General features: G+C 32.8%; 2 protein-coding genes across 4 annotated transcripts in view; one reads left to right on the top strand and one right to left on the bottom strand.

Moving 5' to 3' along the window:
• Nucleotides 1–49: 49 nt before the first annotated feature.
• Sirt4 (Sirtuin 4) lies at nucleotides 50–20,514 on the bottom strand. Of its 3 annotated transcripts, none has more exons than XM_066297533.1 (6): nucleotides 20,183–20,514; nucleotides 19,384–19,519; nucleotides 19,122–19,274; nucleotides 18,876–19,008; nucleotides 18,649–18,823; nucleotides 50–4,181 (listed from the first exon to the last, which is right to left on the bottom strand). In XM_066297533.1, the coding sequence occupies exons 1-6, from the start codon at nucleotides 20,442–20,444 to the stop codon at nucleotides 4,177–4,179; spliced, it is 864 nt and encodes a 287-aa protein (XP_066153630.1). In that variant the 5' UTR covers nucleotides 20,445–20,514; the 3' UTR covers nucleotides 50–4,176. The 3 variants fall into 3 exon arrangements, with proteins under 3 accessions (XP_066153630.1, XP_066153629.1, XP_066153628.1); XM_066297532.1 differs by having other exon boundaries at nucleotides 50–4,176; XM_066297531.1 differs by lacking the exon at nucleotides 50–4,181 and adding an exon at nucleotides 16,944–17,265 and having other exon boundaries at nucleotides 20,183–20,512.
• The window catches only part of LOC136347495 (transmembrane protein 248-like), a 27,812-nt gene continuing 13,900 nt past the window's right edge, over nucleotides 7,071–20,982 (top strand). The window contains exons 1-2 of the mRNA XM_066297538.1: nucleotides 7,071–7,273; nucleotides 7,363–7,504. The gene's annotated coding sequence lies outside the window, so the exon portion shown is untranslated. The remainder of the gene's footprint in view (nucleotides 7,274–7,362; nucleotides 7,505–20,982) is intronic.

Here is a 20,982-nt window from a genome sequence, read left to right as displayed (position 1 = left end):
TGCTTTTCCAAGAGTCATTATAGTCCAAGAAGGTGTCGAAGAAAACAAATTGTTAGAAAAACGGTATATGTATATTTATTACAAAATGCTGATTATACACAAGCCAAGTTATTATACACAATTTCGGATTCAACTTCGAAGGATGAACTGTAATAATATTCAAAATATTTATGATGCATATGCACAATCACTCTAAGATTGACAAATGATTTTTCCATTCCAATTTGAGGCGCCACTTGAGAGGTGTGTCTACAGACCCTGATTATAAACAAATATTTTAACTTCTAAATCTATAATAACAAATCTTTAAATTCATATACCAGTGAAGCAGCTAAGTACTTGTCTGTCCGCGAAAATCTCCATACTTATTTCCAGATTGAATACGAAATAATGTGTGTAAGACATACTTTAGCTGGATATGGCATTAATAATATATATAGATTTCTTTCTATTTTTGTACTTTGAGCCGTTCTTTGTCGTTCAAAAAAAACAAAATTTAAATAGAAAAAAATTGCATTTATTTGTAAAATGCTTTCATTAAACGTAACAATATATAGCTCAAAATATAAAAATTAATTAAATGTAATTATTGCTGCGCCTACTGCGTTATGAGGGTATCAAAATCTATAATCTAATCTCACATTTCATAACATATTCTAGGAATTCAACAATTATTGAAAAAAAGTACTCTTACGTTAAAGCTCTGAATATACAGGGTGTTAATGTGATGTCATAAACTTTTAAGATGGAGTTCTCCCATGAAACAATTATGAAAAAAATTTATAACCAATAGAATATTCCCAGATGTCATATTTTCATAATACAGAGTGTCAGTTTAAAATTCTTTTTAATTTATTCTTAAATTAGCTTGCTAAAAATCGATATTTTTATCAAACATTTGCTGCTCCAGAGTTCTTTGAAGTAGAGAAATCATTAGAATTTTCAATTCGATGGTCTGCATTATTAGTTTTTTTGCGTCTTTTGAGTAAAAAAAGGCACTTTGTATTATAGAAATTAGGTACTTGTATACTTCTTAATTACTTTTAAGAGAAATGTATCCCTCTACTAACTCCCTGTACATACATAGGTAGGTACCATGGTGTCTTCTTACGTTTAACCTGGTTCTGATGAGTTTATAATTAAAAATGAGAAAAAACTTTAAATAATGGATGTCTCATAATAGTATGTCAAAAATTCAGGTGGTTAATATGTGAACGAACAAAATATTAAGAATTTATTTATTATTTAGTTTTACCCTTAAGAGTCCGTTTTGGCATTAAATATTTTATAAAAATTAGTTAACGTAAAATAGATATAAAGACACATTTTTTAAGGGGAAAATAATATTTTTAATTTCATCATTAGTTTCCCCATTGATGTGACCGTGAACATTTTAAACAAAACATGATTCGCCACTAGTTAAAAAGAAATTGTGAATGCTTCATATTTCTGTGAGGTTTCTTAAATATTTTTCATAAATTTAAATTTTTTGAAAAAAAGATATTACTTTCGAACCCATATTAAAAGTGCTAGAATTAGGTGCTACCAAGTTTAAGTATCACTAGAAAACTAAATTAGGTACATTACGTTGCTTATAAAAGAACAATTGAATACATTGTTGAAAATGCCATCCACCTACAAGAATCAATGTTTTAGCAGTTTTCCCCATATTATCACGCACTGTTTGAAAAATCCCTGATGTATTTTTTTATTGTTTTAAACGAATAAATTATGCGATTTCTCAGTAGCAGATTGCGTTTAATTTTTTCCATGAAAACTATTAACTTTATGGGAAATATTTAAGAAACATTTTCTTTACACAAATATTGAGTATTAAGAAAATTATTTTTATTTAAAAAAGAAACTATCGGCGTATCACATTTTTCGTTTAAGATGTTTAGGGTCATATCAAAGGGGATGTCACTAGCAAAGTTATAAACATTGTGTTTACCTTAGAAGGTGTGTTTCTACACTTATTTAGTTATCCCAAATATCTACAAAAATATTTAATGCTGAAACGGATTTCTGAGAAAAAAAAACATAAAACGTTTTTTTTTATTACACTGTATTTCAAACAGTGAGTGAAGAAGGCCTAGTTCATTTGAACATTTTCCATAAAACTATCTACAGATTCACCCTCGAATTTTTTATATATTATTATGAAACCTGCTGTATATAAGTGGTAGTACTATTTCCGTATAAGCAGAAAATGTTTTAATTAAACGAAACAAAAAAATATCCTAAAATTTGTTGATAAATTTACAGCGATATTTTTCGACATACTGATAAATTTTTCGGTTCAGCTATTTTCGAATTATTTGCTTTTATTAATCGTAATTATAGCATTTAATAAATTATAATAATGGATTTCTCTATATATTAAACGATAAAATTAAATATCAACATATTTTTATTTTGAGAATCAGAAAAAAACTATAAAATAGTCGAGAACTATATAGGGCCTTACATTATGAATTTAACTACTTTGGTTTTTTCCAGCCTTTACGATGTTCTGTTGCGTCATCCATTAATATTTTCTTCCATAATAGTCATACAACTTTTGCAATTCAAGTTTTTCCTAATTTCTAATAATAAACACACCAAAAACACTCTGAACACAGGGAAACACCGCGTACATGAATACAGAAGTTAAAATATACTTAACTTTAAGGCCGATATCTTAATGTTTTCTTAATGGCCATATTCGAAACTATTTTTCACATTGTGAAGTTCACACAGAAAAGTTAAGTCTCAGAGATTTTGAATTGGTCAAGGACAAAATTAAAATATATCAATTTGGTGTGATAATCGCTCGGTTAATAGTTACTTAACGAACATGTGTATTAAGACTGCAATTAATAATCGATACATTTTAACTACTCACAGTTTCGTAATAGCTCAGATTATTAACGGCTTATTAATATACGTGTTAATTACATTTTTCCGTCGACTACACTCAGAAAAAACCCAAAAAGCAATAAAGTTAGAAAAAAAACATTTGAGCTTTCGGATTAAAAATTCACTTTAATTAGTTTGCATCAACTATTCGGTCGGAGGTAGAACACCTCTAATCATGCATTAATGAATAATTTTGCATATATTAAAGGAACGTGTTCACACGTTGACTACCTGTGGTCCAATAATTGAATCAAGGACACCCCTACGAAAAGCTGATGGTTCACCTGGTGAGTCGAGCGTTTCATTATATTGCAGAAATCGACATTTCTGTTTCGCTTAAGATGAGAATATTTTGTTGCCCTTTTAAGCAGGCATAAATTCGAGTTCTGCCATGTTCAATTTTAAATTTGACCACCATCTCCTAGCACAATAGCGAAAGTCAGTGCAGGAGATATTTGAGGACCAAAAAATACTATGCAGGTGACCCACTTATAGCAAATGGAGTTAAAAACTTTGAGGCAACTACTGCAATTTTGTCTAACTGCCAAACGAAAATTGTAATATGGAACAATGCTTCAACTTTAAAAAGATTTAAAATTAAATTTCTTTACAGTTTTTCGGATTTTATTAGTCCTATTTTTAGTTTTCATTGATTTATATTATTTTTTGTTCGTGTTTTTGTTTTTATTTCGCGTTGCTTCATGACTCGTATCGTGTCGTGCAGAAGGCAATAACTCAATTTTGAGTCAAGACGATTTTGAGCACATAGAGCCTATAAAATAAGCTGTCCGTGAGCATCATTGGGTATACTTTCGAAAAATATGTATTGGGTTTTTTTTTTAGTTTTTATATTTTTTCGGCTGACGGCATGTTAATAATTCTCAGTCGACGGAAAAGGAGTTTAAAGAAACCTACTACTACTATTCTATTTTTATTTGCTAATAAGAATCAGCTTTTTAGTCACAATGAGACGTCCCTATAGGATTTGGCACAACACAACAATAACGAGCCAAAGGGTTGGTTACCTACAATTTTGCCGACTTTTATATATGAAAATAAACGATATAATAGCTTATTATAATCTAGTAATGCGCCTTCATATTTCCATCTAAAATTAATTTAAAGCTACTAGTTATGTAAATATACAGTATATGTAATATATTATAAATGTCATATAAAAAGTGCGACAAAAGCACAGATCGTAAGGCAGGTGAGTGAGCGTTTTTTACATGTGGATATTGGTTGCCACTACTCCTTGGAAATGTTCTTCTATACAGCCTATTCTGGAACAAAAAAAGTTAAAAGAATCAGGAAAAATGATAATTTTTCAAAGAAATAATATCCTAAAGAGGATATTGCCCGTAACGGTGTAAAGGGTTATCCAGAAATAGATTACTCCAGATTTTTCACATATGTATATTCGTATGTAGATTAATCTCGAAATAAGTAAAGTAATTGGAGTTTTGAGGATATGAAATTATTTCCTGCAAGAATATCGAATTATGATGACATCGTGCACAGAGAAGCGTACATTACACTAATGGAATTTCCATAAGAGATTGGAAAACTCGATAACACTGTTTCTATGCATCTGAGCATAAGCTAAAATAACTGGCAGTCAAGGTTGGAGTTTGACATGGTATCAATATTACATTGGCATTGACAACTGCAGGAAAATTGCAAATACTTTGATAATTTTCGTAGCTACAAAGTTAATTGGTTTGTGCAACAGTTTGCTATGCATCCGTGTGTATTGCACAATGACCTAAATTGTTATGAATATTGATTTAAAAGTTGGCTTCCAACCAGATTAATATATTTTGGCTTTTCCCCCATCATTTAAATCTTCCGACAGGTTTATAGTAAAATATGACTTCACTTTTGTTAACGAAGCCGAGAGACCATTATAGATCATAAGTCACAAAAAGCTGAGGGGTAATTTCATTGCGGTGTGTCTATCATTCATTTGTTTTTCCTAACACACGCGTATGTTAGAAGTTGCTTTCGCGAATACTATCTTCGTTTGTTATGTTTATTTTCATAGGAGATCGTGGGGAAGTTACATTTTCCTTAGTTGCATTCGTATGCACCAAACCGTTTTTGCCATAGGACTTGCCCATCACCACCCAGCTCGGAGATTCGCTCTTCTTTTTACAAACTTAGAGGGACTACAGGTTTTTAATATATAAAGAATGTAAAATTTCCGGCTTACTAAATAATACCGAAAAATTGTTACGCAAAGAATTTCCTAATTCAAACACTTAATCACAATGTTAATGCGACATTTAAACAAAATATTAGTTGTGTTACTGTTTATTGTATTTCCCCATACCAAAATATCACTTTGGCTCGACGAGTCACGAATGTTAGCGAGGTATCTACATGCAATAAACTAAAATCAATCATTTTTTATGGAAAAAAATTGTAAAATTCACGAAGAGAATTAATTGTAACGAGTGTCTAAACAAAAAATTGCTCGCCAAGAGTATTGTTACAAACACGGTTTATGTTGTAATTTACGTATGTTGGAACTGAATTCGGACACTTAATATGTTAACGTTTCAAACACAAACTCGGATTTATTGATGAACTTGGCTACAACATGCATGCAGGAAACAAAATTTGTTTCATAGTAACATTGACCAGACATTTTTTGAGAAAGCCTTTGGATCTGGTTCATCAACTGACTGAAACCTGACCGTCTTCTTAGAGATTGCGGAAAGATTCCTAAGCCGGATATATATTGTACCTCACATATGTCGAAACCTAATTTCTATAGTGAATGTGTTAAGGTTTTAAAGTTCGATTTATTTTCGAGTTGTTTGATAATTGTTCGAAAGTACTTTTTATAAGGATTTTTTTTCATAAATCTTTGCATCTGATTGTCAATCATCTTCAGTTGGATCTTGATTGTTTTCTCAAAAATCAGAAAATATAAAAAATTCCTTGTGGGAATCTCCCTGTACAAATTTCCCCCAAAGGGATGGTTTCACGTATGTAATTAATTTTATTTGAATATTCGGTTCTACTTGGGACTACACCAGATTTTAGTTGTACTAGCAATTTTATTGGTGCTAAATTTATCCTTTATGCGTGTTAGATTTTTAGCAAAATAAAGTTATGTATATTTTTCAAAACGAGCAATGAAATCAGCATTCCGACAGGAGCTTCAATAATTAGTGAAGCTTGTTGAGAGATCTTACTAAGTTCATGTATACATGTGTATGTGAAAGCAGTATGTACTTTGATTTTAAAAATAGCTGCCCACATTATTTCATTTTGTCAAGAAAATTGCGTCTAAACGGAAAGCACGTCAATTAGGATATAGAAACATTACAATGAACAGCGATTTGAAACGTGCCCCTCGATATCTAAATTGAAGTCTTTTATTTAAAAGCAGTTTAAAAAATTACAAAAATAAGTAGTAATGTGACTCAGTACCTCAGAAACCAAAGAAGATTTTATAAATCCGTTTGTGTAGCATTATAGAGCACATTTAAACTGTGCATATCAAGAATCAAATATCCGGTGAAAGTTTTACATACTTATCTCTCCTGGTTTTTGGAAAAATTAGTTAAAAACTGTTTTAAAACTCTCTTTAATATTTAAATACTCGCGTTCCGTCAATTAAAAAAAAATCCATTATGAAAGTTAGTTAAAGGGGAGTGAAGACCAAAATCGAAAGACGGGGAACTTTTTATATCGGTCTTCCAGACATGCATCAGGTGAATAAACCAGGAACAGGCCAGGAACCGGTTATATCCAGTTTTTACAGACATTCCACTGCGAGCGCCAAGTAAAGGTGGGTCAAGAATGATGGAATTTAGAAGAACCGATTAGATTTGCATTCAAAACATCGCATTGTGAAGCATTTTAGCGCGAGTTAAAGGGGATGTTTAGCTTAATAAAAAGTTAGTCTGAATCTGAATGGACCAGTCGGTCACCGTACGTAAGACAAAGCACGGAAACGCCGGGATACAAGAAAGATAAGGGCATCAATATATGTAAAACATGATTTGTTCCCGGAGCCTAACAAATCAAATTATATGGCTATCCTTATCTTGAGTTTCCAGGTTATACGACTCAGAGAAAGATGGAATGATAACATTGACGACTTTCTTTGAGATGTTTCATTCGCGCGTTTCAACATAACCTCAAAAATATTCGATTTACTTTTGGCTGTAAGATTAGCGCTCTTACGTTATTTATAACGACAATATAATTAAAACAATTAGAAATTATGTGTCTAGGCAATAACTGTCAATAAAGTTAATAATCTTGAGATTTTGTAGACCCTTACAGAGTGCCCAAAGTACTAAGTATTCCTCATGTTCAGCAATCTCCCTAAGACCATAATTATAATAGTGTACGTCAGGTTCGTGCGAAATTCCATTTCATGTTTTGCCAAGTAGAGCTAGGTTGATCACCTCTTGGAATTATTTCTAATATAATTCTCATAAATAGGAAGACGCGTTATATACCAAAGGCTTTCATAGGGGGACCTACTATGAGGCGGATTGACATTGTGCATCTGAAACTGGGCAAATCCTTTGAAGCGTATCTGGATCACAAGTTAAAAGGGCATCTCATGTGAATTACGTGGCAGGTAAGTAAAGCAAGAAGAAATGTCCAATTTGGAAGCTTTTTGTAGAACCTCTTTATTTATTATATATACATATACATGTATTGATTTTTTGCATATATGTATATGTATAGATATTATAAATACTGTATGGATAACAAAATGAGTTCTTGTAAAAACGAAAATTCACCCTTGTTTTAAATATTAGCAATAAGGTGTCAAAAACTTGTATAATTTAGTGTAGTAGTGGGATTGCATATCATTCATACTACTCAAACACTTAGAAACGTTTGAGTTTTATATTTTACGTTATTCTCAGTTAGATTTAAATGAGAATTGTATGCAATTCCATTGGTACGCCAAACTCTAGTTGCGTGTGAAGCGTTATTCCTAAAGATTAAAAAAGGAAAGAACAATCCGTCTCAGATATATAGAACATATTTACTACCAAAATTGAGCAAAATATTGGCCCTGTTCGACAAAAGTAACAGTTGACAAACTGTTATGTGGGAAAAGGCTTCTTTTTCTGTCAACGTAGAATAGTGACAGTATAATAGTAATTTGATATGGTTTTAACTTTTCATGTCTAATCTGGTTGGGCAGATAAATCATCCTAGAAATTATCCAGCAGAATGTAAATAAATCGAAAACGTTCATACTCGAATAACGGAATTGACTGCGATAACGGATATCAAAATTAAAAGGCGAAGGCAAACGATTCAAAACGAGTGCCTAAAAGTAACTTATTCCTGAAAACTCGTATTCCCGTGTGCACTAGTGATGCATAATGCATCCTATCATTAAGTCAATATCATTAACCGCTAATGCTATTTGCTAGTCGGAAAAGAAAAGGCTCCGCATTTGTCCTGTTGTATTGTATCGAGAAGCCATGGAAAAGCCATCGGAAACTATTAGCATATACATAATAATACACTTCAAAATTTATTGAATTGTCAAATTTGAGTTTGCCTAGACATAATTGCGCAATTGCCATGGCAACGTGTATAATTTAAATAATTAGCGGAAAATAAAATTTTATATATAGCTTAGTTGTCATTATATTCGCTTACGCTACATGGCCCAATTGAACTTAACTTGCTATGTTATGAACAAACTGAATATTGATTGACTGTCAAGTGGTCGTGAACAAACGATATTATAAACCAGCTTGGGAAACATTTTTGAGACATCACTTTCTCTGCTTTTTAATATGTTAAACATTTAATTTGGTGGTTTACATTAAAATACTTCTAGAGATCATATGATTCGTGAAAACGATTGCATTGCCATACAAGAATTACTAAAAAGCATATAAATGGAAAACAACGTTTTAAACATATATGAGTCTACTAGAAGATAGAATCGGTAAGCTATTTCTTTTATATGTCGATTATCAGCTTTACTTAGTACTCGGATATAAAAACAACATAAAAAGGTCGCCAATGTTAAGTATTCAAATTGGAAGCGTATGTCGACGAGAATTGTATTTGTTGACTAATATATTTAGCAAGATATTGATAGCAAATTTCGCAAATATTTGTTTTGAGTGGAGCTTTAAGCAAACACCCAGTTTCTTTAATAATAATTAAACGGCATATATGTGAACGTGTTCGCGTTGATTGTTTACATAGGTATAAAGAGAGAGATACTTTTAAAAAATGGGAAAATAATAATGGTGCTCAAACGCCTTTTTAAAATTTAGATTAACCCCCGTTAGGATCCAGAAGGAGAGGTGTCTATAGTCCATACTGCTTTATTATGTTTATACAGGATATTTGAAGTTTTGTGATTTCATTTAAAGGGATAATCAATAATTTTGAAAGAAACTGATTAAACCTCAAACATTCCATTAAAAGTGGCATAAGAGCGATATGTTATTGCACACAATTTATCAATAAACAATTTTTTGAGTTTTTTCTTAATTCTACCCACAATTGATTTTTCGAGTAGGCTGCTGCCATTATTAATTATCATTTCATGGTCAATTTCTTAAAATTGAATTATTAAAAATATTTATAGACAAATTACTTGAAAAGTTATACATATATTGCTACTATCATGATTGTTTTAGGCTTGATCAGTATCTTCCCAGATGATTAGTCACTCCTTAAAAATAAAATCATCAGACTTCAAATACCCTGTATACTCATGCGCACTCTTTGCACAGAGTGCGAACGGTACGTGCGACTTAGCGCAGATAATACGCTATGCGCACGCAAGAATTCTTTAAAATTAAATTGGCACTTTTATTGTAAGGGCTCATTTCAAATTTACGGCAATCAAGCACCACTCAGTTGGCATTGGGGGTGGCACATCAAGAATCTCTATAATCTAATTATGAATATCCGAAGGTATCCCTTCAATCCACCAGGAAGTTGTTCAAGAACCTTTCTGGGCAAGTACGTTGATCAGTCCAAGATCAAGTGTGCAATGGGAGTTATCCAGGATTTCTTAATGGTTATGGGATAGTTTCCTGACCCATTGAAACAAAGCAATGGTGACTAGCTCCCAAAAATATGGGGTTATGTAGAGCGCCAAAGCTCAACGCTTCAGAAAATTCGACATACCATGTGTCCCAGATTTTTGCCCTTATTTCGGGGAAAATTTCGTTTAAATTAAAACAAAGGAGAAATTTTTGCTGTAAACAAAAATATACTTATTTACTGGTGTTATTTTGACCTATTTAGACAATGAAAAATGATAAATTGGTCACTCGTTATTGTCGTTATGTGTTAATCACCGTATAGTATCCAAAATTTCATGAAATTAAAAAAATTAGTATAGTATATTTTCTATGTAATAACGATATTAAGGGGAAGCCTCTCTTTTGTCTAGGTAATGTGTGTAGAACTAAATATAAGCTTAACGACAATAACGTATTCATATGCGTTGATAATACCTCATTTCTAGGGAACTAGGTCACATTTCGTTATTGAAAACATTTATTCATCAATACTCACCATAATATAAGAAGTAAATGCTAGTCTGTCTCCGATTCTCCTTCTCCGTCCTGTTTTATCACGTTGTAGTTAGACTTTTTAGTTTTCAGCATCCTTAAGAACGACCCTAGAGCGAATATCGATCTTCTGTGCCTTTGGAATATCTCCGAATAGAGTGTTTCCCTTAAAACCTTCCGGTCCAATTCTCTGGTTTTAATTTGTGGGGGTATCGATGGAGGTGGAGGCACTCGGCACTCCATTCTTGGCGCACTTGGAGCCGTGTTGGTAGAAATTTTGGAGAAAGTTTCCGAAAACGGAACGCACCAAATACGACACGATCTGTTTTCAAATGTTCATCAAATTAGGTGCAACTCGTGTGGTCAGCGAATGTTTTTTCGTGTATGTGACCACTGTCCGAGAAAATCGCGGTATCACTGTCAATGAAGCACAAGGCTGACTGGTTAGTTACAATAATCAGGAACCACTCATTATATAAAAACCTTGACAATGTAAAATGTAAACGATATAAAAGCGGTAACGAGGGAGCAGACTTTAGTGGAACGAAACACCCTGTAAATATCACAGAATTTTGGTTTTTCAACGTGCAAAAGCGAAGGCGGTTTCATTCATCCCAAAAGGCATTTTGCAGACACGTATTTCAGTCACAAATATTTAAATATCAGAGTCTTCATTGTATGGTGTTTGTTTAGCTCTAGCGGCGATAGTGGTTAAATTATCGAAATGTTTACCAAAAAATTCTTCGTATAATTCCTCTCTTTCTAGACGGTCCAGGACCTTGTCTCGTTTGACGTATTTATTTAGAATACAACCTTGGCGACTTTGAAAAACGTTTCCTTGGCATAAGTTCTGAAGAATCCTTTTAAAATCTGCAGCTTTTGAGGCTTCCCTGATTTGCCTCAACAATTTATTAGATACCTCGTTATTAGTGTATTCATTTACTGCAGTCTTCAGCACATTCTTATTTTTGTTACAAGACGAACATTTGGTAGGTTGTGGTTGGATCTTGGCTGCTTCTTTAAGCTCCTGGATGAAGAAATGCGACTTCTCAAAGCACGGTTTTGTGGTCTTGGTTTTGGGATTACGGGATTTTTCGGTCACTAAAATGGGCTTAATTTTACCAGACACCTCCAAGTTGGCTGTACTGTACACTTTGTCGTTATTGAATTTGCCACTACCGATGTGAGAAACAGCACTTTTTCTCATACTCCCTTCTCAGTTAAAATTAGTTGAAAACACCTGTTTTGTTTACAACGTATTTGCCAAAATATCAAACGTGCTCACCCTCACACTAAAGATAAACACTTCAGTTCAGGAAAATACAAATTTTTCAGTCAAAAAATAGGCAGACGCCGAATGTAAACAAGTCTCTGTCATTTCACTCCGTTATTGAGTTTTCTACGTGGAGTTGCGAAAGCGGAAAAGTTCACTCGGTTACTGATGGAAATGAAGCGCTCCAGGTTTGGGCGATCGATATCACATAACGTGGAGTGCAGAAGCGGATCCAGGATTTCGGTAGGGAAATTGGAACGAGGTTTCAAATCCTGTGAATCGTGACTAATAAGAATATTTTAATTCTCAGGGGTGGAAAATTAGTAGGCCTAGCGGCATTGTCGGTGATTATCTATACAGTTTTTAATGAAAAAGTATTCTTTCACATTTTCTATGGCAAGAGCATGGAAAATTATTAGTAAATTCTGAGGCAATATGCACGAATTCAATGTGGGAGGCAAAAATAGTGCGCGTAGGGCACCGGCTTTTTTGCAATTCAGATTAGATCAATTACAAATGGATAGGTTGGTGCATTCAATGGAGCATTTCATGCCACGTATTTGCAACACCTTTGTAGAATTTTTTTCTCGTAAACATTTTCAGAAAATTTCAACTCTTTCGAGTTGACGTTTGAGTTGAACGTCGATCTACATCTTGGGAATGAAAAGAGACAAAGCGGCCTCCTCACCACGGGCTTATAGAGCTCAATGTGGTAATTAATACGATCTCTATTTTGATATAATTGGAAAAATATGAAAAAAACTGTTTTAATCAACTCGTAAAAATCTTATCTGTATCCAGAATTGACGCTCTGAAACCTTAGAAATGCAATGTGAAAAACCTTCATTTCAAGGAACTTTTAAAATCGCGAAAATCAATATGAAAGTTGGTTTATATCTCGGGAACTAGAAGCGACACGACAACCCATCTAGCTTAGGCTGATAGAGCTCATCGAAGCGATTAATCTGATTTGTATTTTTAATGCAATCGTCCATTCTGATCCCAAAATATCCGTAATTAAAATTTGAAGAGTTGCTAACATTGGGCATCTCCCATCCCTCTTTAACTTTTCAGGCAAACGAATTTTTTGAAGTGAAGTTTAATGGTCTAACTGACAGATATGGCTCCTATGTTGACCTTGGTTTCTTCCATTGACACCCTGTAGCCTTAGAAATGCAATTTAGAGAACCTTTATTTTGACGGTCTTGCAAAATCGTGAAAATGAATACAAAAGTTCCGAATCGACATCTCAAAAACTAATGGAGCATGTCTGCTCACAGAGCTGGAATCACGAATAGCCAGAAATTTGCTGTCAGACTACTTCATAGAGCGTCCCAGAAAAATCCTAAATTTAAAGAAGATTCTAATTAAATAAAGCAAGTCCTCAAAAGTCCACGGTCCCCTAGGAATATATCAAGAATACAATGAAACCTATATACCTAAAAATTGTATCTTAAAAGTAGCTCAATTATCTTGGAAGGTTCTTAAATTTGGATGAATTCCTGAACCATTCAATGGACGTCGGTTGTAAGTAAAATATACTTTTTTAAAGTTGTTAAAGCTTTCTAGAACTGCGGGGAGGTTTTAAATATCTCTAAAACTCTCTCAAAACCTCCAGTAATTTTTTACCGTTCCAAAAGAGTTAAGTGTTTTTACATAATCCGTTAAATAGAACAAAAATTTAAGGTGAAGTTAACTTTGTTTCAAGGTTCTAAGTTGGCCCTAATATTAAAAAAGGTCGTGTATTACCACAATTTACCAGAAAATATAATATCACTCTGAAAAGACCAACTAAAATACCACCAATAATCGGTATCTTCTGAAAACTGTTTACGTCAAAAAATTTCCAAAACGTAGGATAATTGCTTAAGCGCTTATCCATGTATCTATTTAGAAAGTCTTGGAGAGTACCCTGACGTCACATAAGTACTGGGTCAATTAAAAAACTGTTTGGTCAATATATGTTGATACCAATATCAGTGCCATTATTCGCAATTGAAAACACAACGTTGCCGTCATTGCCTCGTTTTACCTTAAATGCGATGCACTCATACCCAAAAATTACTGGTTTGAATAAAATCGCACATAACGCATATACTTTCCCTTCGTATTTCTGCGTCTCTGGATTAAGTCCAATAATTATTCTAAACAAACGCACAGGCATTCGTATCAAAATAATAAGAAAAACATATTATCGACTACCATTTTCTAAAAATACCTACATATCTTGCACTGCATAAAAATGTTGATGGTCCAAATTTAGATTTTAGGTTGTTGTGGGTCAATATCATAACAATTTTAAGTATTGTACGCAGGGGAGTAGACTTAAAATAAAATTTCATTGCCAGGCGTAAATAAAGCTTCATTGCAAACCAGTGTATGTATGTAAATCTACTAACGAGAATTACGAGCCACGCTAGTATCAAATGAACGTTGTTTTGGTGAGAGATTCACGATATGAATGCGTCCAGGTAGAGAATGTTAAATAATTAATTATAATTATAGGAAATGATATTTTGCGCAGAAAGTCCTTAGTGCACGAACAAAAATTAGCAAACTGTTTATTATCGTGAGATTTTCGTTGTTTTTGTTTTTATTTCGAAATTCCACAGTTTCTCAAGTATTAATTTGAAATTTTTCTCTTTGAAATGCACGTGGATAGATTTTACTCAATACATTTTTATGAAAATCTACAAGGTCAAATCAATTTTTCCACCTTAAATTTTTGCTCGTGAGACACCGAGTATTAATATGTATGTAGAGAATTGAATTTCTGTTCTAATTTAAAAACGTTCTGCTTCCGGTGCTAAGTAAAGTTTTTGAACAAGCAATAAAAAACAAACTTCAAGGAATGATGGGAAAGCATATATCAATTTAGGTTTAAAACGAAACACTCGAGTATTTGTCCATTTTTTGTTTCGACAAACAACATATCAACAAAGCATCCGAACAGTAGCTCAGCAAGTTTATAGTATTGTATATATCGATGGATTAGTCGTGATGGTGAACATCTGTGGCCACCGCGATGTCCCGATTTGAACCCATGGGTTCGTATTTTTTTTTATGATTAAACGTGGTTAAAGTTTCGCCATTACAATTCGGGGCTACCTGCGTCGATAGCTATTGCGACGAAATATTTTGGAGGAGCCGCATTATAGCAGAAATTAAAAAAAAAGTTTATTCATAAACGATTCCAGATTTATATCGCTTAATTGAAAAATAAACCACGCATAGGGTTAAACAAATTGACGCATATTGCCATCAGCTTAGGTTAATATTAGCGAATTCATTTTCAGTGAAGAGTCGTAGAAGCGTTTTATTTATTTATAGAAATTTCATTCATCTTTGTGTCGACATTAATCAGCTATAAGCTCATGAAGTATGTACGTATACTTCGTTCTTGATGGCTGGTTATAGGCGTCGCGAGCGTTGAAAATAGCCCAAGAATGTGAAATTAAAATGAAGTATAATAAGTGGGAGTTTGCGTTCAACGAAATGATAATAAATCAATATTTAAATAATAAGAACCTTCCTTTGGAGATCAATATCGTTTCAATCCACTGCTATTAATTTGGCACACACCGGTTACATATGACATTTTGTAATAAACATCAATGCACTCGAAGTGGTTTAAAAGTAACAAAGAACGTTGACTTTCTGGAAATTTAATCGAAAAACACTGGATTAATGGTCGATTTGATGTGTATCATCCCATAATAATCGCTAGAAAAACATTTCGAGACCATTCCTGTTCAGCTACAATAACAATCATTTATCTTTGAATAGGTTTTTAGGAATTGCCTTATTCTAACTTTGTTACCTATTCTTCGAAAACACGTTAAGTAGTTTGGAAAAATGTATATTTTTGTGTGCAATTTTTTACAAATATGAGATATAAATTTTAAAAAAAAATCGGATCATAGACAAGGATATTTGTTTACGTAAAGGAGATATTTTCAAAAATTTATGTATCCTGTTCTGAACAGTTAGATACCATCTATTAGTATTAATTGTATAATTTAGGTATTTTTAAATTGGTTAATCCATTGAATTTAAATTGCACTGCTAATGCGTATAGCAAACAATTGAGTCAAATTTTACACATACGACGCCATAATGAATTAAAAATTACATTAAGTCTTGTTCCTGTGTGTATCCCAAAAAATACACTTATTATTAAGGACCTGGAAAGCTCGAGCGTCATATTCTCGAAAACAGTTAAAGATAGGTATAGCTTTTGTAACATATGAATCTATTGACAGAAAATGAGGTCATAAGTTTTACATATTTACTGATATAGGGCCGATAAAGGAATTAAGGAATTGTGTAAAACGTTCAATATAGTATTTAGTTGCGAGGGAAAAAAAGGCAGGTGAATTTTCTGTAGATGACTAGGTATGCACGGCCACGTCACATTTACGGGGACGTGTTCGAGGTTTACTCGATATCTTGCCTGGTTTACTAGAAAGCGTATTATTCAATAAAATGCCTTTTGCTAACAATTTTTTTTTTTTTTTTAAACTATTTACAATCTGTCACTAACAGAACATTTAGTAAGTTAGGTGTGTGGAAAAGGGCTTTAAGATAGGCTCGAGTCTGGAACAACATTATGAACCCGACGTTAAATTTTGCTAACAATGAATTTAAATTGTTAATAATATAAGTTACATTCAACTCTTAATAAAAACTTTCATGAATATTTCATATGACGTATAGAGTGGACACAGGAATCCAAAGATGCACTAAATTTCGTCATTTGCCGCCAACGGCCATTAAGGGCTTCAAAAAATGAAAAAATCTGAAATTTTAACACCTAGTCTATATATAGTGTGTCCCAAATTAATTTTATATAGATGGGGTTTTCGGTTACCATAAAACAGACAATGTCGGTTACTTTGAGAAAAGTCTTAGAGCATTTTTTTAAATACTTATACCTGTTTTGAAAATTGCTTAGTCTGTATGGAAAATTGAAATGCAATTTCGAAGGTCCAATCTTATCAGTGCACATTTTTACATAGAATACGATAAACTATTAAAAAATATCTATAGTCTTTGTGTGTGAATCCCGTGTGGTAATTTATAAATTCTTTTGTAAATGTTATTGTATGAAAATTCTATGTAATTTTTATGTATACTGCACTTATCCTGAATTTTTGCATTTTTTAAAAAAACTTTCAACGATTAACTTGTTGACACTATTATTGCGTTTCTGGAGGACACAATGAGTTTTAGAATGTTCATAAAATAGTTTATTTGTTTTATTAAAGCTCTTTTAACCCCATAACTCCATAAGGAGTAGTTGCTTATTTATATTATTCGTCTAAAATATTTACAAGTATTCACATAAGGTCGTATTAAAATGTAAAATGAATGTACATAATTACACATATACAAAATTCCATTTTCAATAAATAATTTATATTTTTAATTTCAGAAAAATGTCACCGCATTTAGCTTCAATTTTAAACTGTATTAATTTATCAGCTCTAGTTGGTCCTATATTTACTAAACAAACATCTTTCTTTTCTTCTAGGGCCTGTAAAATGATTCTGAAACCTGAAAAGGTATAATTATTTAACACATCGAGTTTTCACAATTTATTAAAGTGATTCAGAACACTTTTACGTCAAATTTTCAATGCTTATATTAATAAAAATGTTAAAACCACATTTTTTGCAAAAACAGTCAATGGTCAAAAGTATTGGCACTGTCGGTGTCCGCTTGTAGGAACCGCCACTATATTTGTATTATATTTAAAGTGATATTACAGCGTTTGAATATTATCAACTTACATCGTATTTTTTTAGGAAGAATTTGGAGGTTGATTTACTTAAAAAATAACATTAATTAAAAGAAAAAGAAATATGAATATGCCTCCTACAGAGAGAAGTTCTTGTTCTCCCCGTTCATTTTGCTGAAAAGGAACTATGTCTTCTAGAAAGAAGAGAGGCCGTTTCAAGTTTCGGGTTAGGATCCTAGGAAAACATAGCTTTCTCCTGTATTCAAGGACGTTCTTTCAAAGCGCTCTTCCTAGAAACCTAACCCGAAACCTGAAAGGTTTTCTTCATCCATAAAAGGTTCCCCCCTCATTTTCAATGTCACCTAAGAAGTGTCTGATTTCCCTCTTTCATTTTAAATGCCCTCTTTTGGGGTGTTCAAAAAACAAAAAAGTTATGAAAATATAAAAATTATTTGTTTTTTCGAGCTACTACCACGAATTACATCCTTAGCTTTAAAAATAAACCTAATGAGTCAAGCTAATGGCAGTAATCATAATCTCTTTATGTTTCAATGGAGGAAGATGAGTTTCTCAACAGATTGGTGAATGAACAATTTTCTTCCTACTCTAAGCTATTGAAGGGTATAAGGAAATACTAATTCATTTTATTGCCTTTGAAAGGGGATAATTTATTAATAACTTATTTATTTAAATCTGATTTTCTTATACATAGGAATTTCATTTTTGGGTTAGGTATCATAGCAGTTTTAGCTAGCAGAATCGCCTCAAATGGTAAAAATGTTTGAAAACTAATCAGAAATAGATCATACCGCCACTCAATGTGATAAAATCGCTTCTGTTTATTTTACACTTGGGAACTCAATTTTTTTTTTATCATCGTATAAAAATCCAAAGCTGTTTACATTAATAAAGGGCAACTAAGTACTGTTAGTTAAGTCGACTTATGCGTTTTCAAGAGGTTATATTTCAGAGGCACTTAGTTTCATTAACAGCCATATTCGCCATTAGCGTATATAGCAAATGGGGATTATTTTTTATGTGAATAGATTAAGCCTTGAAAATTTGGTGTATAATTCTGATTTACCTTGTATAAATAGTGGCATACTACACACACACATACACGTACACACGCTTACACGCACACAAAATGATTGAAATTAATGCGACGTTTAATATTTTAAAAATGATCATTATTTTACCTGAGAATACAGAAAGGCTAGACCCTAATACCAATATACAGTCACTTGAAGAGACGATTGTTCTTATAAGTTCCACCCGATGTTTAGGGATATTATCACCAAAAAACGTTATATCTGGTTTTAAAATTCCGCCACAACATTCACACGTAGGGACCGAAAAATTCATAATAAATTCCTATAAAAAAATAAGCAGTTTAAGCAATTGAAACAATCAAACATAAACCCACCTGCGGGATGTCTACATCACCATCTGGCCGGATCATTCTCGAGGTTTGCTCAAAATCAATTATATTGTTATCCATAAGTGTGTCTTGAATATAGTCGCGGTCATAACTTGCATTACAATCCAAACAAAGCACTCTAGTAAAAAATAAGGAATTCCAAAGAATATTTTTGTTACGCCAATGTAATTTATTTTGACCAATTAGTCGCTTTTTATTGATTATAAATTAATTTATTAAATTTTAAATTACCTATAACCGGTACCGTGCAATTCAATAACGTTTCTACTACCAGCCTTAAGGTGAAGCCCATCCACGTTCTGAGTAACTAGAGAATGAACCTTTCCTCTTGATTCTAGATCGCTCAAATAAAAATGTACTAAATTTGGCTGCATCTTGGAAAATCTATAAAGATGAAATGCCACTAAAGGCTGTATACAATAGTCAGTACCATAATTAGGCACATATACGACCTTTCCACAGCATTAATAAGTAACAATACCACTTACATTACCTGAACCAACCAACAAAATTGCGAGCCCAATATCTTTGCCTTACAGTGGCATATTTATGAAAATCGCTGTTTTGAATGGGCTTGTGGTTGGTGCGCGCATACATCCCGACTTCTGCTGAACGGTAGTCAGGAATACCTGAAATTTGGTAATTTAAAAAATTTAGTTGGAATTAATGGAATAAAGTAAGCGTGAGAATTTATAAATGGACGAGGTCGTTAGATACTCTTATATCAAAACTGGAAAAGGTGTCGATGGTCTTTGCTCGAACTATAAAAATAATTCATGTAGCATTTCCTATACTTAATTTGATCAGTTCAAAACATTTGAATAAATCGAGAAACAAGCTTTATATAGAATGTTTTATGAAAGTGTGTTGTCGGTAGAGAGTGTGGTGAGAGTTTGTGGATACATATTTTTTTGGGACTCTCTATATATTTAAGGCCGTGTCAGATAAAATGGAACCATAAATTTCGTATTTGCTGTGCCTCACTTTTGCCGCATTCAGATAATTTCCAGCCGTTGAGCATTTAGAAATCATCATTTTAGTCAATTAATTAATTTTAAAAAATTAAATAAATAGATGAATAAACGTTGATCATCGAAAAACACTTTAAGTAGGCACCGAAATGTGAGAGGCATCTCTTAGATGCATTCATTTGTGTGGTACTGTCATTAGATTTTTTGATCTCCATCAGATGATTTTTCACCAATTAGATTGGCTGGCTGTCGCTGGAGATTAACCAAATTGATTGAAAATCAGCTGATATGTTGAGATTAGATGATAAAAGATAAACCTACCCGATTCTGTAGAAACTCCGGCACCTGTTAAAACCATTAACTTCTTAGAATTTAAAATAAATTCCTCCAATGCGTTAACATCTTTCTGACTTGGAGGTTTATGTTTGGGTACAAATTGGTTAATGAATAATTTAGAAGGAATACAAGACGATTTATGGAAAAAATTCATTAATAACTGAGGTAACGCGTATGTCATCTTTCTAGCGACTGTATTTAAACCTAATAACATTAAAAAATGGCAATTTTTTGCACAACTGATCATGCAGCTGTTTGCCAACACCAATCAGCTGATCTTGATCATGTGTCCGGGGACGCATTCACAGTAATTGTGGGACGTATGCCGAGCGCAGTCGATGATCGGTGACTGCGAGTCTGCTAATTAAGAAAGTATATGGAATATAAATAAAAAATTAATACAAAACAATAATTGTAACAAAATAATAATTGGACGTCCATTTGTTTCAAAGGCTGGAGCGTACGTTACTAGCGTAGTTGACGCTAAATGAGTGAAAGAGGGTGTCATATAATTGTGATTTAGTGAGGCTTTTAAAAACTCTTGAGATGCATCACTAGCATAGCTGACGCTTAACGAGTGAGAGTGGGTGTCATATAATTGTGATTTAGTGAGGCTTTCAAATGCTCGTGAGTTACCTTACTAGTATAGCTGACACTTAATGAAAAAGAGTGGAAATCGTGTAATTGTCATTTAATCAACATTTTAAAGATTCATAAAATACGTTGTTAGTGTAGCTGATATTTAGTAATTTACAGGATGTTGTGCAGCTGTTATGTATGCAGCT

The sequence above is a fragment of the Euwallacea fornicatus genome, chromosome 29, assembly GCF_040115645.1.
Source record: "Euwallacea fornicatus isolate EFF26 chromosome 29, ASM4011564v1, whole genome shotgun sequence".
Classification (NCBI taxonomy): Eukaryota; Metazoa; Arthropoda; class Insecta; order Coleoptera; family Curculionidae; genus Euwallacea; species Euwallacea fornicatus.
The sequence above is the reverse complement of the archived record's forward strand: the minus strand, read 5'-3'. Positions and strand labels throughout refer to the sequence as shown.